Below are 17,181 nucleotides of genomic sequence, written 5' to 3'. Positions count from 1 at the left end.
TCAGCTGCCTCATCATTGACCTTCCCTCTAGGCTTTTAGGTCATTTGTTAACCTTAACAAGGGCTATCCAAATATTTGATTTAGCTTTGAGAAAATGCATGATCTGTTTACCTCTTCAATTGGCTTCCAGATCTGGAGAGGCACATATTTGTGCTTAATTTGTTGGTCATTCCTTTACTCAAAGGGGTATTAGTAACCTTAAGATTAAGGAAGGCTACTTGAAGTAAAAACCAATGTGTCCGACTATTTGTTTTTGGTTATATTGCTACACTGCAAACCTTCAAGCTTGTCTCAACATTGTTTTCCAAGGAGATAGCAATGATACAAACCAACAAAAATGGGGGACTGCTTTACAGAACATCACTGTTTGGCCCATAAGCATAAGCCGTCTCTGGCCATTTCAATTCTTCATGTTGCTCTCACACAGTCCTCCCTGTCCTTGGTCTATAAAGACGTCCTAAGAAGCTCAATGTGATCTCAAGAATCAATGCCTCATTTGTCAAATACATACCCTATAATCTTCTTTTCTCAACAATCTCAGATTGGATTTTTTGACCCCATCTTGCTTCCATTCCTTTGTTTAAACTCTTGCTACTCACTTGTTTTTGCTTTCAGGAGGCAGCTGTTCAGATTTTTGCCATTCATACCTTCATTAAGCAGATTTTTTTGTTCTTTTGCCAAGCTTCACCCTGCATTGCCAACTCTTTTGTCATTTAATCTTTCCCTATCTTCAACCCCAACACAAACCTTCCCTTCTGCTTTTTTTTCCCCCACCACTGCACCCCCTCACCACACCCACTTTACTTCTTTAAAATCTATTACTTTTGTAGGTTTTCCTGATTCTGGTAAAAGGCACAGGTCTGAAACATTAACTCTGCTTCTCTTTCTAAAGATTCTGACAGATATGCTAAGTATTCCAGCAATTTTTTTTGTTTTTATAACAAGATTAACAAACTTGTCAGTAAACCATATGGCCTTCAGCTAGGCTTTGGCTTTGAATGATAGAGACAATTGCCTGCCAATAATATCTACCAATGTTGGCTTATATGTTCTACAGGAGAGGAACACATTGGAGAGAATGCAGAGGTGATCTACAAGAATGGTTCCAGGAAAGAGAAACTTCAGTTATGAGGCTAGATTGAACAAAATGGAACTGTTCTTCTGGAGAGAAGGCGGCTGAGAGAAGATTTAATAGAGGTTTTCAGAATTGGAGGTCACTGAATAGAGTAGATAGTGTGAAGCTGTTCCAGCTTGTCAAAAGAATACAGACAAGAGGATGTGGATTTAAAGTGACGTGCTAAAGAAGCAAGGGTGATGGGAGAAAAATCATTTTCATTCAATGAGTACTTAGAATCTGGAATGCATTGCCTGGAAATGTGGAGGAGGTGGTTCAATTGAGGCATTCAAGATGGAATTGGATGATTACTTGGATAGAAATAGTGTGCAAGAGTATGGGGGGGGGGCGAAGCAAGAGATTGGCACTAGGTAATGATATTCATTTGAAGAGCTGGTACAGGGATGATGGGCCAATTGGCCTCAACTGGACCATGGCAATTTATTGTATGGCACTTCTCATGACAATATATTTCAAAGTACTTTCCAGGCAATAAAGAACTCTTGAAACTGCAATGTTCGAACGATATTTTGGCCACATATCTTACTGATAACTGCGACTGCTGAGTTTGCTTGTGAGCAAATCACTTCCCAACTGCTGGAAGAGGCTTTCGCTTCTCAGATTGGAACAGGTGGATCTCAACATGGTAGAGCTTCACGAGTTTCCGAACCAGCAACAATGGATTGGTAACAGGTTTTGACATTAGTGCTCCCTGGATAGCTGCAACAAACAGCGTGAAATTATACTATTGTTCCCTCATCAGTATTCACTGAACTGATTATATGCTGTTGTGATATGGCAAATAAATATAAACCAGTGCCTGCAGAGCTGGATACAAGGGATTTGTTTCCAGTAACTTACCGTGTGTTGTGTAGATTGGATTGTTTTCTGAATACGTACTAGGTTTACAGCTGCTGGATCATGGGCAGTACCGGAAAAATTAATTCTGTTTTATTACAGCACATTCTTTGTCTGGTGCTAAATATCAGCAATTGCCACCGAAGTCGTAACACACACACACACACACACACACACACACAGAGATTAATGTTCTAGGGACATGCGTTCAAATCCTACAATGGCAGCTGGTGAAATTTAAATACCATTAATAAAATCTGAAATTGAAAGTAAGGCTCAATAATGGTACTTAGAAAACTTTAATCAATTGTTGTAAAAACTTAGCTGGGACACCAATACCCTTTAGGGAAGGAAATCTGCTCTCCCTACATGGTTTGGCCTAAATGTGATTGCAGACACATGCACTAATATGACTTAGTCTTAACTTCATTCTGAAATGATCTCACAAACCATACAGTTCAAGGGCAGTTTGGGAATGGGCAACAACTGCTAGTCTTGCACATCCCCAAGAAAGAACCTAACAAAGAACTAGTTTATTTGCCTTGAGCAATGCTTAAAACATCACCCATTGATAAAGGCCTGCTACTTTATTCTGAATCCATCGCATTTCAGTCAGTCAGTTAGACTCAATGGGCAAGTCAGTTCTAAAAACTCAATGAAGATGCGCCCATTCTCTGAGTCTTGACACTTTTAGCTAACCTGCAATCTGTCATTGATATCAAGATCTGCATCTTATGTTTTATTTCTCATTTACTTAAGTGTTTTCAAAAAGATACCTACAGACGCATATCTCATATTTTGCTCACGAGGATAATGTTATTGTAGTCCGCATCATTTCTTAAATTTGACACCTGATCTGATACATCTTGATAACGTTCTTCCCACACTGAACCTCAACTCCCCATCAATGTAAAATATCAAAGCACTAACTCAAATACCAGTGAGATAGCAAAACCCACTAAGAAAAACCATTTCTCCCACCTTAAAGGAATTGGAGTTGATTGGGGATAAGTAAGGCAATCAGGAGGCTATATTCCAAGTAGAACTGTAGTTACTTAGATGAATGCTGACACATCAAATGTACGAGATTTACGGCTATTGACTCACTCAAGATATATACAGGCAATATCTAAGCAAGACTGCATACCTTATGGGAGTTAATCAATCAATCATATTCACACTTTTTAAACTAATCCTCAAGTCCTCTTGAATTATCCATGAGTTTCATTAATATTCATAGAATTTTACAGGACAACATCCTGTTCAGCCCATTGTATGACTGAGGATGTACTTAGAGAACGACCTGTTCAATCTTATTTCCTTGTTTTTATAGCTTTTTGTATGTTGAATAACATATATAAAAGTCAACCCTATTACTTTTGGTCTAGAAAACCATACTTTTTCACGTACCTCAGGTAAAAGTTGGCACTAGATTTCCAGGATTCAAAGTGCAAGAATTTAATAACTGAAGTATCATCCTGGAGATGTCAATGATTTGATTTCCTTCTACACATATAAACATTCAAAGTCATAGAATCCATATAGTGCGTAAGCAGGCTGTTGAGCTCATCAAGTCCACACTGACCCTCCAAAGGAGGATCCCATCCAGAACCACCCCTCTACTCTATCTCTGCATTTCCTAACCCACCTAGTCTGCACATCCTTGAACGCAATGGGCAATTTAGTATGGCCAATCCACCTAACTTGCACATTTTTGAACTGTGCTAGGAAACCAGGAGCACCCAGAGGAAACCCATGCCAACACAGGGAGATTGTGCAAACTCCACACTGACAGTCGCCTGAGGGTGGAATCAAACCTGGGTCCCTGATGCCGTGAGGCAGTAGTGCTAACCGCTGCGCTAATGAATACTGCAAATGCTTAAAACATTTAGATGCTTTATGTTTCACTGTCATTTATTCAAATAAAATGATCAGATTATGAATAATAATGGATGGAAATTATTCAGTGTTATTGGCTTTCACTTTGACAATCAATTTTGCTTGTGCCTGAATCAAAATGTTCATCACCACTCTCCACGCAAACATTATGCTTGCAAGAGCCAACCCCAATCACTTTTCTCCCACAGAACTGAACTATTACATGAGTGTAGAATAGTGCCGTCTGTAAACTACACTGCAGAAACTCGCCAAGTCTCCTCAGACAGCATCTTCTAAATCCACGACCACTGCCATCTAGAAGGACAAGGGCAGCTGAAACCTGGGGTACCCGCCATTTGCAAGTTCCCCTTAAATCCAGATGCCATCCTGACATGGAAAGAGGTTGTCATTCCTTCAGTGTAACTGGGTCAAAACCATGGAACTCCTTCCAAAATATAGCCTGGTGGGTCTACCAAAGCCAATTGGCTTTCAGTGGATCAAGGCGGTAGTTCACCACCATCTTCTCAATGGTAGTTAGGGAAGGGTAATTAATTCTGGCCCAGCCAGTGAATCCCATATCTCATGAGTGAATAAACACATCCCATTTAAACATTATTTGGGCAACTTGACACCACCACAATTTCCACTAGGGCACTCCATATAGAAATAACACTCATTGCTAAGAAATCTGCCTGACAGTTGTTTTAAGTATAGGTGTAGGATGTTGAAGTTTGTGGGGCCAGTTAATATCAGAAATACACACCTGCAGGTACAAATGCTTCTGAAGGGAAAAAAAAAGGCAAGGTGCCATCAATGACCTTTCAAGCCTGTTCCATTGTTCAAGGCTCATCCTTTACCTTAAAGCCACCATCCCACATTTTTCCGAGCACAAAGAGAATCTAGGGCTCCGGAAATAAAGACCATGATATGTAGAGGCAGAAGTAGGCCATTTGGCTCATCAAGTCTGCCGTGCCATTCAATGAGATCATGGCTAATCTGATAATCCTTAACTCAAATTTCTTGCCTTTTCCCCATACTCAATTCCACCACAACATCATCAAGTGAAGTTTCTGGATAAGTTCAACAGATCTGGCAACATCTGTGACGGAAAAAAATCAGAGTTAATATTTCGGGTCCAGTGACCCTTCCTCAGAACCTTCCCTCTATTCCCTTACTGATTAAAATAGAAAATGGTAGGTCATTCAACTCTTTGAGCCTATGCCATCACTCAGTATGATTGTGGCTGACCATCCAATGCAGTACCCTTTTCCTGCTTTTGCTCCCATAACCTTTGATCCCATTTGCTCCAAAAACTATAACTATCTCCTTGAAAATCTCTCTATTTAAGCTTTGAATATAGTTAATGACTTCTACAGCTCTGTACAGTAAGTAATTCCACAGATTCAATATCCTTGAGAAAAAAAAATTCCTCCGTACCTTTTTCTTAAGTGGATGGCCATATAAACTGAGATTATGCTCTCTGGTCCCACACTGTTCCATAAGGGGAAACAACTTCTCTGCATCTAACCCAAACTGCTTAAGAATCCTATTTATTTCGTAAAGGTGTCCTCTTAATTTTCTAAACTCTGCTAGGTATAGGCCTGGCCTACTAAACCTGTTCTATCAAAATCTCCTTACCCCCAGATCAACCTGGAGAACCTTCTCTGCATTGTCTCCAATGCAAGTTTATCTTTCATTAGAAAAGAGGACTAAAGCTGCTCAGTGTTCCAGATTCCATAGTGCCTTGTTTAGTTTTAGTAAGACCTTGTTACTTTTTGAAGGTAGAGTATAAAAATAAAGGCCAACATTCCATTTACCTTCCATATTTCTTATCATTGGGACCCCTATATCCTACTGTTCAGCAGCTCTCAGCAATCTTAACCCATTTAAATAGTATTCAACATTTCTCTTCTTCTTAAGGTGCAAAACCTCAAATTATCCCACATTATATCTCATCTGCCAAGATTTTGCCCACTGGCTTTACGTGATTGTATCTCTCTTTATGTCAACCTCACTACTTGCCTTCCCATCTACTTTTTGTTATCATCCACAAACATGGCTATAGTATATTTATTTCCCACATTCAAAGAAAATTCCAAGTTCAGCCTCTAAAGTCAAGATGAACACCATTTAAGAAGTTCAAGAAACAAAACATTTGAAGAATTGTATTTGATTGCTGGAAACCATGGGAGAAAATTGAATGAAATTAATGGATGTAAAGTCTAAGAATGAAGGTGGGCAAGTGCAAATCTGGTTCTGAATGGTTCTGATGAACAAACCCCTGGCAATGATACAACAATGTGCTGGGATTATTACAGAAAGGTTTACTAGCCCTCTTTGATCTTACTCTTAATTACCACAATGTACCTCTGCGCAAGTAATTTGGAACAAGTGCCTGTGAGCCACAATCAGATTTTGTAACCCATCTCTGAAGAGGAAAGTGAGTTATTGACCTGGACTGTAAAATCTATGACTATTCTGATTTACTATTTTCATAATTAGTGATAAAATCAACATTAAATCACTTTCAGCAATTTAGAGGTAATTATAATTACCTGTATTTACCTATCCATATCAACAAAGGTCATAGGCCAGGTAAAGAAACACTTGCATTTATATTGTACCTTTCACAACCACCGGTGGTCTCAAAATACTTTGCATTCAATGAAGAATTTTCAATGCAGTCACTATTGTAATATAGGAACCATGGAAGTTAATATTCACACAGCAAACTCCTACAAACAGTCTGATAACAACCAAATAATCTGTTTTTGATCATCTCAATGTTAATGTTATGTACATATATTGATCAGGACTTCAGAAAGGCCTTTGACAAGGTCCATCATGGCAGACTGATACAGAAGGTTGAGTTGCATGAGGTCAGAGATAAGCTTACGGAAAGGATTTAAAAAAAAAGAAACTGCCTCGGTCATAGAAGACAGTGGAATGGTGTGTTTTTGAATGGAGGGTTGTGACCAGTGGTATTCCTCAGAGATCAGTGTTGGGACCTTTGCTATTTGTAATATGTGTAAACGATTTGGAAGAAAATGTCACTGGTTTCATTAATAAGTTTGCAAATGACACAAAGGTTGGTGGAATTGTGGGTAGCCTTGGGGATTGTCAGAGGATATGGCAAGATATAGATGGTTGGTGACTTGGGCAGAGATAGCAGATGGAGTTTTAATCCAGAAAAATGTGAAGTAATGAATTTCAGGTCTAATCCAGATGAAAAATATACAGTAAATGGCAGTGGCAATACCGGTGGAGAAAGTAGTCAACAAGGCTTATGGCATGCTTGCTTTCATTGGCCAGGACATTGACATGTTGCAGCTTTACAGAACCTTAGTTAGGCTGCACTTGCAATACTGTATTCAATTCTGGTCACCACACTACCAGAATGATGTGGTGGCTTTGGAGATGGTACAGAAAAGATTTACCAGGATGTTGCCTGCTAAGGAGGGCATTAGCTATGAGGACAGGTTGAAGAAATTGGGTTGTGGAATGACAGAAGTTGAGGGGAAACCCAATAGAGATCTACAAGATTATGAAGGGCATTATGAAGGACAGAGTGGACAAGTCAGAAGCTTTTACCCAAGTTGGAACAGTCAGTTACTGGGGGCCAAGGTTTAAAGGTGATGTACGAGGCAGGTTTTTTTTTTAAACTCAGAGGGTGGTGGATGCCTGAAACTTGCTGCCACGAGAGGTAGTGGAAGTAGATACTATAGTGGCTTTTAAAGGGCATCTTGACAAATATTTGAATAGGGTGGGAATAGAGCAGAGCTCCCCAGAAGGGTAGGGGGTTTTAGTTTTGACAGGCAGCACGTTAGTGCAGACTTGGTGGGCCTGTAACTTGCTTTGTTCTTTATTCTAAGGCATGGTGGGATAACATCCTCACTCTTCCATGAAATAGTGGCACAAGACCTTTACACATGCCTGTGGGGGAAGACGAAACCTCCATTTTCCATCTCATCAGAAAAAAACATTGCACCTGCAATGATCCCTGTATCATAATCGGACAGCTAGACTAGATTTTTGGATTAACTCTTGCATTGGATTTGAGCCAACACCTTCTGACAGACAGACAAAAATGCTGTCTACTGAGCCACACCTGACAGCTGCATGCCCTATTCATGGACAATAGCCAGAGGTTTGCCCACACACACACATACCAACCGGAGCTTGACATATATCAAAAATTCTTTATTTAATTGTTAGTTTTGCAGTATATTACAGAACCATAACATTATCAAAAAACCAAACTGAGAAACACTCTAGTAATGTAACGAGCATACCACAAAGGAGGGTGTAACGAAAGAAAGGCCACGATGATCAGTGCTGGGGCTGCAATTATTTACAATGTATGTCAATGACTTGGATGAAGGAAGTGAATATACCGCTACTAAGTTTGTCGATGAGAACAAAAAATAAATAGGAAGGCAAACAGTGAGGCTGATGTAAAGAATGTCTACAAAAGAGCTCAGGCGTCTCGCTTCAGTACAGACAGAGAGAGACAGAATTGGTTATATATGGTTCAATATTAGTCACTCTACAAATGTGAGGTAGGGTGAGGAGTCAGGGCCGCTATGAATTACCAAAGACAGTACAGGGATGGAACCCACACTGTTGGCTTTATTCTAGCCAACTGAACAAACAGACCAAAAACAAACAAACAGACACCCAAGGAAGTTATATGTAAACATATTGTATTTCATTATGGTGGAAAGGCTTTTTTTGATGAAATATTAAGAGGAATTGGGAACTTTACAAACAAAAAGTAGGAACAGCAGTGAGCCACACTATCCGTCAAGCCTGTTCTGCCAGTAAATAATGATGACTGCCCTATCTCAAATCCACTTTGCTGTCACTTCCCAGTAAAGGTTACTGAAAGGTCACATCAAATAAAATTTTCTTCCTTGGTTACAAATTCTTCCATAATCTCGCTCCACACAACACAACTGACACACTCTGTTTAGTCAAGTCACAGATCTGTGGCCTTTTGCAAAAGTCCTGAAATCTGGAATCCTCCTAACACACCTCATTGTTTTGAAACTTTCCTAATCTTTAAAGACTTCCTGATTGCTCTCTCTTCAATCACATCATTGCTTCCTTACCCACATTATAACTCAACATGTCATTCACCTGAGACAGACAGTGCTACTTTTTCTTGCTTTAAAAAAGGTAGATTTTTACATCTGACTTGATTAGTAAAAAACTAATCTGAAATTGTTTATGCTCTTGAAAGAACATTTTTAAACCCAGTTTCAATTCCAGTATTTCTTCAGAGGAGGCACTTGCCACAAAAAATCTGACGTCTGAAGAATGAACGAACAAGTTAGACACGCCAACTTCACATTCCTGTCCATCAGACGTATTTTACAGAAAACAACAACACAGGTCAACCATCTGTAAAACAAAACAGGGAACTAAGAAAAAATACATTGAAAGGAATGATAAAGTAACATTAAATATCTAACTGGAGCAATTCAGTTGTTTTATTGCATATTTATGCAAAAAAATTCAGAAGGCACCTTTTAAGTTTCCCTGTTGTGCAGTGGTTAATTTAGTTTATGAAAAGGCATTAACAAGGTAACACGATTTAATCGGTGTGTCTAGTTTATAACAAGTCCCAAGAATGCATGTAAATTTAACAAGTAATGACACAGTGATTAATACATCAAATTGTGAATAAATTGGGGGTGTAAATAGTACCTCACTGGCAATTTAAACAAGACAATATTGCAAGTGTTGTATTTCTTTATGAATCTGGAATGTGACATTTGTTTGCACACAAATATAAACATATCAAGCTGCAGGGCAATTGATAACAAAAGGTGCATTTAAATAGCCTTAAACCTGAGCAGAGGGGAAGTTGAGCACGGTGTGTATATTGTGGATATTTATGTTTCAGCAAATCGTAGAATAACATGGCAAAAATACACTTGCTGTGGTTTCAGTTGGGCTCTTCCAAAACCTAAGTTCATGAATTTCAACTGTAGGATAGATGTAAGACAGTAGGGAGCAGAGGGCAAAGTTTTGATCATTCTCAATCACTGTCAAACTTTTTTTTAAAAATAGTGCAAAATCTCATGTCTCCTTTTTCTTTAAGACTTGTCAATAAATGTGAACTTTGGAGTCTAAAGTTTCAAAGATGGTACTGTTTCTGAAAACTGAAAAGATGTTTTCTTCCAAGCAAGGGTGTGGTGAAATCCCCAATGTCAATTCTTATTGTTGGCCCACTCCAAATAATCTCAAGGACTGACGAAGTTCATGAATACTTAATTGTCCTGACTGCCAGTTCTCCAAAACAAAACTCACTCATTAAACAGGTTACAAGTTCATTAACCTTTTTTGGCACTATATTAAAAAGTTCATTGTGCATTGTATGCCGTCACAGTTTTCAGTTCTCCAGCCTCATTCCTTATGCTATAGCCAAAATAACTGCTTGTACATATTGAAATAATGGCTTTATCTCTGGTGTAGGAATAGTATTTAGTAGCCAATATCCAAATTGCACAAAGGCATAATGCATGCTGATTGCACAGACATTTCTTGATTTTGAGACAATTGTTTTCTCACCATATCAAAAATCATTTCTTTACATTAACTTTTTTGTGTAAGAAAAGTTTTTCCACCAAGCAACCATTCTAAATGTAGGTTCCATGATTTTTTGGGGCACCATCATAAATAAACTTATTGTACTACATAAAAAAACATTCCAGTTACAACCAGAGGAAGATGCAAAACTGGTTTATGCTCCCACTCCTTGCCTGACTGCAACTTGGTCAAGGTTTATGAAGTTTGAAAAGAATTCTGTGTTGCCAATTTGCTGCGGACTTAACTGCTCCAGCCTTTTAAGATACAAACTATTCTGAAGCTAAACAAACGAGAAGTTATGCTTGACAGATAAAACTACATAGGTATAATTGTGAATAAAACTGGTAAAAATGTAGAACTCTGGCCTACTCCCTACTAACAAATGCAAAGGCATTCTCAATCCATTCATTTAAGTCGTGGAAGCAGAGGCATTAGTGACATTTAAGCAACTGCTGGACATGCACATGGACAGCAGTGAATTGAGGGGAGTGTAGGTTAGGTTATTTTAGTTTTGGATTAGGATTAGGATTATCCCACAGCACACATCGTGGGCCAAAGGGCCTGTACTGTGCTGTACTTTAGTATGTTCTATATTCTATGGAGTGAGATACAACTTTACGAGTTATCAGAAGTTTAAATTTTGCCAAATGTTCCTTCCAAGTATGACTAAAAGTCACCAGATCGTCAATGTACACTACAAAATTGGGTGATTCCGCACATGGCTTTATTGATTACTCTTTGAAATGTGGCTGGCACATTTTTCACACCAAAAGGCATAACTTTAAACTGTTACAATTGATGTCCCGAAAGCTGAAATTTCCTTCACTCTTTCAGATAAAAGGTACTTGCTAGTATCCTCTGAGTAAGTCCTATTTTGAAATATAAGTTACTTGTCCAACCTTCGACAGTCTTTCAAATGTGGAATAGAAGGTGAATCAGATTTTGTAACTGCATTGCCTGAGACAGTTCACACAATCATTGGGTACCAGCTGGGTTTGGCACTATTACTATGGGGGAGCTCCATTCACTGCAGCTCACTTCAGTTATATTGTCTTTTTAAAATCATCTTAAAATGAGTTTTTTGACCAATCTAACAATACAAGCTCACTTGCCTACAAGTGAAGGGTCAGGAATTAGAGGAAGAAACACAGAAAGCCATTTACTTTTAATGAACTGATTAGTGTTACGTGGGATGTGCTCAAGAGAGTCTGATGCAACAAGATGTGGATCATCAATCATAGGGAACAAGATACAGAATGAAAACATTTGAAAAGCAGTCCCAAATGTAGGAAAAATAACTGGCACCATTCTATGTACAAACTGCTCCCTCAAGAGGATAAAAGGAGAAATGGTTCACAATATTGTAACATCTTCCACAAATATATTATGTATATACACACAAAAATTTATGCAAACTGATAAATTCTTAAGTAAGGTGGTCAGTTTTGCATGACATCTATTAGCAGAAACAAATAGAGCCTGCCATATGAAAAAATGATCCAAACCTGACCAAGAAAACTGTCCAAATTGTATGTTATGCAATGTGACAACGACACAGTAATTACTTTGTGGTGAGATGGGTTATTACAAATTGAACCACCTTTGCTTTCTAGACTTATCAGTCAAAGCTCTAGAGATTACAGCTACATCATCACACATTCTTCACGCTCCTTGCAACATATTACATCAAATAAATTGTTTCTACTTCCAATGTGTGCTGTAAAAATAATTAGCATTAATAGTTGATACTCATCATAAGTGCCATTTCTAGTTATCTTTAGTAATCCACTCCCTTTAATTTATCTCATGTTCTAATTCCTGCCTCCTTTCAGAGGCACTTCCAGTCCTGCCTTCAGCAATTGGCCAGACGTTTCCCACGGCAATACTGAAACCAATGTTGCCCTGGGGCTCCTACAAAAGGAAAACTAGCAATTACTGCAGATGAAAGAGGCTGATACTACAAGTGATAAAACTCAATGAGGTTCAAACCATTACTGAACTGTAAAAACTGACCACAGGGGTGCAAACCGCCCAAAATTTGCAAGTTGATTCAGGTTTGGAGATCTTTCCTTCAACTTGTTACTGTATTCAGGAAAACCAGCCTCTGCTTTACGGTTTGGACACTCATTTCTACAGCACTGAAAGCTTTTACAAATTTACTAACTAAATAATTGAGTAATGGATGAATGTTCCTGGACAAAGTATTTACAACATAAGGCCTGTAGGAATGCAGTGGCAACACCTGCTCATTATAAAATGTACAATCATTGAACTTTTTTGAAAAACTTGAAGTTGAAGCCAAATTGTCTACAGTGAGCATCAAGATTTTTTTTTAAAAAAAAACTAAATTTGGCAGAGTTTTATTAATGGCACGGTAAGAAATGACTCCTTCCAACCTGGAACTGAGTCTCGGGGCCAGGCAGCACAGATTTAAATTGCTACTTCTGGCTGGCTAATTGTCTGGCAACAGAAGAGCAATCCCAGATCAGAATGATGCTGCCTTGATGGAGGCCATTATCCCCCTTGTTCGCCCAATTAGCTCCATTCCTCTCTTTCCTCAGCCCTGCAAATTTTCCTTTTGCGAATGTTTATCTAAATTCCCTTTACAAGTTACTATTGAATCCATTCCCATTGCCTTTTCAGGGAGTGCATTCCTGATCATAGCTTAGACGCTGCTTGGTGGTTGGTGATGTGTGTTGGAAAGCGAACACATTTGGAGGTCATCAAAGGAAAGAATTAGGTTTGACTGGGTTCTCCTTCCTTTCCAATCTCCAATCAGATAGGATGCCAGCACCCACCATCCAATTCACACAATAAAAATGGCCAGGTGCAATACCAAATCCCATGTGTAATAAACCTCAAAACAACTTCTTCCTCTGGATAGCACTAGTTACTTGGCTCAGCAGAGAACATGCACTTCAGCAAAGGTATGTAAAGTAAAAAGGTGAAAGCAAGATATGCGAACAACATGATCATAGGCTGGTCCAGGATTCTTTAAAGGTTAACTTGCAGATAGAATCCGTAATTAAGAAAGCAAATGTAATGTTGTCATTATCTCAAGAGGGTTAGAATATAAAAGCAGCGATGTGCTTCTGAGGCTTTATAAAGCTCTAGTTAGGCCCCATTTAGAATACTGTGTCCAATTTTGGGCCCCACACCTCAGGAAGGACATACTAGCCCTGGAGCGTGTCCAGCAGAGATTCACACGGATGATCCCTGGAATGGTAGGTTTAACGTACGATGAACGGCTAAGGATCCTGGGACTGTACTCATTAGAGTTTAGAAGGTTGAGGGGAGATCTAATAGAAACGTACAAGATAATGTATGGTTTAGAAGGGGTGGACGCTAGGAAGTTGTTTCCGTTAGGTGGGGAGACTAGGACCCGTGGGCACAGCCTTAAAATTAGAGGATGTAAATTTAAAACAGAAATGAGACGACATTTCTTCAGCCAGAGAGTGGTGGGCTTGTGGAATTCATTGCCACGGAGCGCAGTAGAGGCTGGGACATTCTCTGCCTTGAAGGCATCCATTGGCAAATTCTTGATCTCACAAGGAATCAAGGGCTACGGGGAGAGTGCAGGGAAGTGGAGTTGAAATGCCCATCAGGCATGATTTAAATGGTGGAGTAAACTTGATGGGCCGAATGGCCTTACTTCCACTCCTATGTCTTATGATCTTAGGAAAAAAAGTTATTTTTGCCAGCGGTCTGGTGCCTAGTTGCTCCCCAGAGGAGACCAAAGATAGGAGGAGGCATTACATAAAAATAATTGATAAACCGGATAGAAAAAAGCCAAAAATAATTTAAAGAATTAAGCATTTATGGCAGTGCATAAATTACAGTCAAGTGCCATAACAGTAGTGGTAACATTTAAGGACACAGGAATAAAACAGCTTTGTGAATTGGGGAACAACTTCACAAGTTGAAGAAAACAAAGGCAATTTCTTCTCAAGCCTTGTTGCAATCTGCTTATAGGACATCTTAATTTATAAGGGCCTTGTTGAATTGAACTGAATTGCAAAACAGACATTTACGACTAGTCAGAAAAAAACCACAGGAATTTAGTATGCACAAATCCTATTGTGTGCACAATCCTATTGTCGAACAGGGTTTGATCTAAAACAGTTTTTTTTAGAAAATACACAATTTAGAATTTTATTTTATTTACAGCTCAAGGAGTAAAAGAAAGACTGGGATTAGCAAGTGTGCAAAACTGACTTTCTTCTCATATCCATTTCTACCTTGAGCCCACCATTAACAAACTTTTCACACCGGAGAGAAAATTATGGCGAAAACAAAATACATAGAACCAGCATGACAAGCTCATTACATCAAAAATAAAGAAACTTCAATAGAAGCCATATGCCACAGAACAGACAGAGTTGTCAAATATTCTAAGGGAAGATACGGGTACATTTCTCTTTAGTCACTTCTCTATTTATTTATTAAAACTACTGGGTAATGGCAAACTAAGAGATGTGTTTGTGTATTCTCTTCCTGCAAGTTTCATTTGACTGAATTTGAGTGCTGAAACTAACTGATGACTAATCTCAGAAGTCCAGTTCAAAACACCACAAAGACTGAAGCAGCAGGAGGCCCTTGAAGAGATGAAACACGCCTAGAAAGTGCAACAAGTTTTCATGAATGAAAAACTCAATGCTTTACCCCTATTTGCCTCCTTAAGATATACAGAACCTCCAAAAGACGCAGGTGGAGCACCCAACCCAAGGACGACATTTAAATTTGCAAGGGGACTGCTCAGAAATTTCCACAATTTTTCTTTTAGCCTCCAAACATATCGGAGGTGAAAAATAATCACTCTAGCAACCAAGTGATGCAAACTAAGGAATGCAGAGTGACATTACATGGTCAATTTTATGCAGGTTAACAAGCAATACTCAAAAATAGAAACTGCTGGTGAAACTCAGCAGGTCTGGCAATGTCTGTGGAAAGAAAGCAGAGTTAATGTTTTCAGCCCTGTTCTGATGAAGATTCACTGGACTTGAAACATTCACTCTGCTTTCTTCTCCCACATGCTGCCAGACCAGCTGAGTTTCACCAGCAATTTCTGCTTTCGTTTCAGATCTACAGCATCCGCAGTTCTTTTTGTTTTATTATGACAAGCACTATACATGCATCCACATGATCATATCCAAAAAAGAAAATTTGTTGACTGACTGCATAAAATACAAGATGAAAAATTTTATTATATATAAATGAAATGTTACTTATAATAAAGAGGAAGAGGGCTAAATGAAAATTCCTTTTGCTGATACTTTCATTCCCAAGGCTTCTTCATCCAACTCTTGATGTAGAAGTGTAGTCTCTCTGCTGATGCAGGAGGCCAGTTCCTCAATCTTCGCAAAGAAACTGTGAAAGTAAACAATTTTTTTTAAAAGAATGAAATAACAAGTTAGATGAGGATCTTGGTTAGCATCCAGCTAAAATGTTTTGACATCTTTCATAACAAGCAAATAACAGAACCAATAATTCAATCAGAAAATCATTCAAACTGCATTGTAGCTTAGTGGGTGACTCAAGGACGATGTCATATTCAGGATGCTAGAGAGTTTCATGTTGCAATGAAACAAACAGCATTAATTTCAAAATTTCTGGTTTCAATTTAGAACATAGAACATTGCAGCGCGGTACAGGCCCTTCGTCCTTAATGTTGCACCGACCTGTGAAACCAATCTGAAGCCCATCTAATCTACATTATTCCATCATCATCCATATGTTTATCCAATGGCCATTTAAATACCCTTAAAGGTGGCAAGTCTACGACAGTTGCAGGCAGGGCATTCCACACCCTTACTACTCTGAGTAAAGAACCTACCTCTGACATCTGTCCGACATCTATCACCCCTCCCTGGAACATTAAGCTGCCAGTCCTGTCCAACGCCGAGCCACGTCTCTATAATTTCTATGCTAACCAAATTACACATTACTAATCGTGATCCAAGTTCATCTACCTTACCTGCTGGGCCTTTTTCATCAAAATATATGTGGTTCTCTACTTTGTTCCTGACTGTTTGGCTTACTGTTCGGAAAAAGAGTATCAGACTCAGACTGATCTTTCATCATTATCTCCCTGGTTCACAATCAATCCCCTCCCCCAGCCCACTAGTTTAAATCTTCCTGAGCATCTCTAGTATATCTCCCTGCCGGTGTGTTCGTTCCTTTCCAATTCAGGTCCAATCCATCCTTCTTATACTGGTGGCTCCTACCTCATTGATAACAACAAAATTTGGGATATTGTTATATTGCTTTTCCAATGAGGCTTTTATCAAAAAGGTGCCTGGCAGCTTCTTTTTCCTTTCTCTCAGTTGATCTTTCATTGTGTCCTGATGAGAATTCCACGTTGAGGAAGATAGTTTCACAAACACTGACCAACCTCTAGTAAGTTGTCAAAGAAGTTCAAGAATAACAAGCAATATCAATTCAGTCAACTATGGGAAAATAATACACACAGTGACAGATCCAAACAACAACTTCCATTTACACAGTACCTTTAACGCAATAAAATCTCCCAGGATACGTTTCCGAAGAGCAACCAGACAAAAATTGACACCAATACTGTCCAGTCTGTTATGGTGAGTACTTTCATTTCCGGTTCTGATCTGTATGGGTTTGTATATGGGGTCCAATTCCATATGTTTGTTGATTGAAGTATGGGTGGGAAACATGCCTCTGGGAATTCCCATGCATGTTGATGTTTGGTTTGGGCTAGTAGCTTCAAT

General features: G+C 38.9%; 1 protein-coding gene across 5 annotated transcripts in view; it reads right to left on the bottom strand.

The window, feature by feature from the left end:
- Positions 1–17,181, bottom strand: part of haus8 (HAUS augmin like complex subunit 8) — an 80,394-nt gene that overhangs the window by 15,945 nt on the left and 47,268 nt on the right. For 4 of the 5 annotated variants that reach the window (XM_048560053.2, XM_048560052.2, XM_059638502.1 and 1 more), the window contains one exon: positions 12,226–15,811. In XM_048560053.2, the coding sequence (XP_048416010.1) occupies positions 15,691–15,811 (121 nt within the window). In that variant the 3' untranslated portion in view covers positions 12,226–15,690. Of the gene's footprint in view, positions 1–12,225; positions 15,812–17,181 lie in introns of those variants that run through there. The other variant, XM_048560050.2, reaches the window with a different exon arrangement.

This window comes from Stegostoma tigrinum, chromosome 30, assembly GCF_030684315.1.
Source record: "Stegostoma tigrinum isolate sSteTig4 chromosome 30, sSteTig4.hap1, whole genome shotgun sequence".
In the NCBI taxonomy this organism is placed as follows: Eukaryota; Metazoa; Chordata; class Chondrichthyes; order Orectolobiformes; family Stegostomatidae; genus Stegostoma; species Stegostoma tigrinum.
This window is presented reverse-complemented; position numbering and strand designations above follow the sequence as displayed.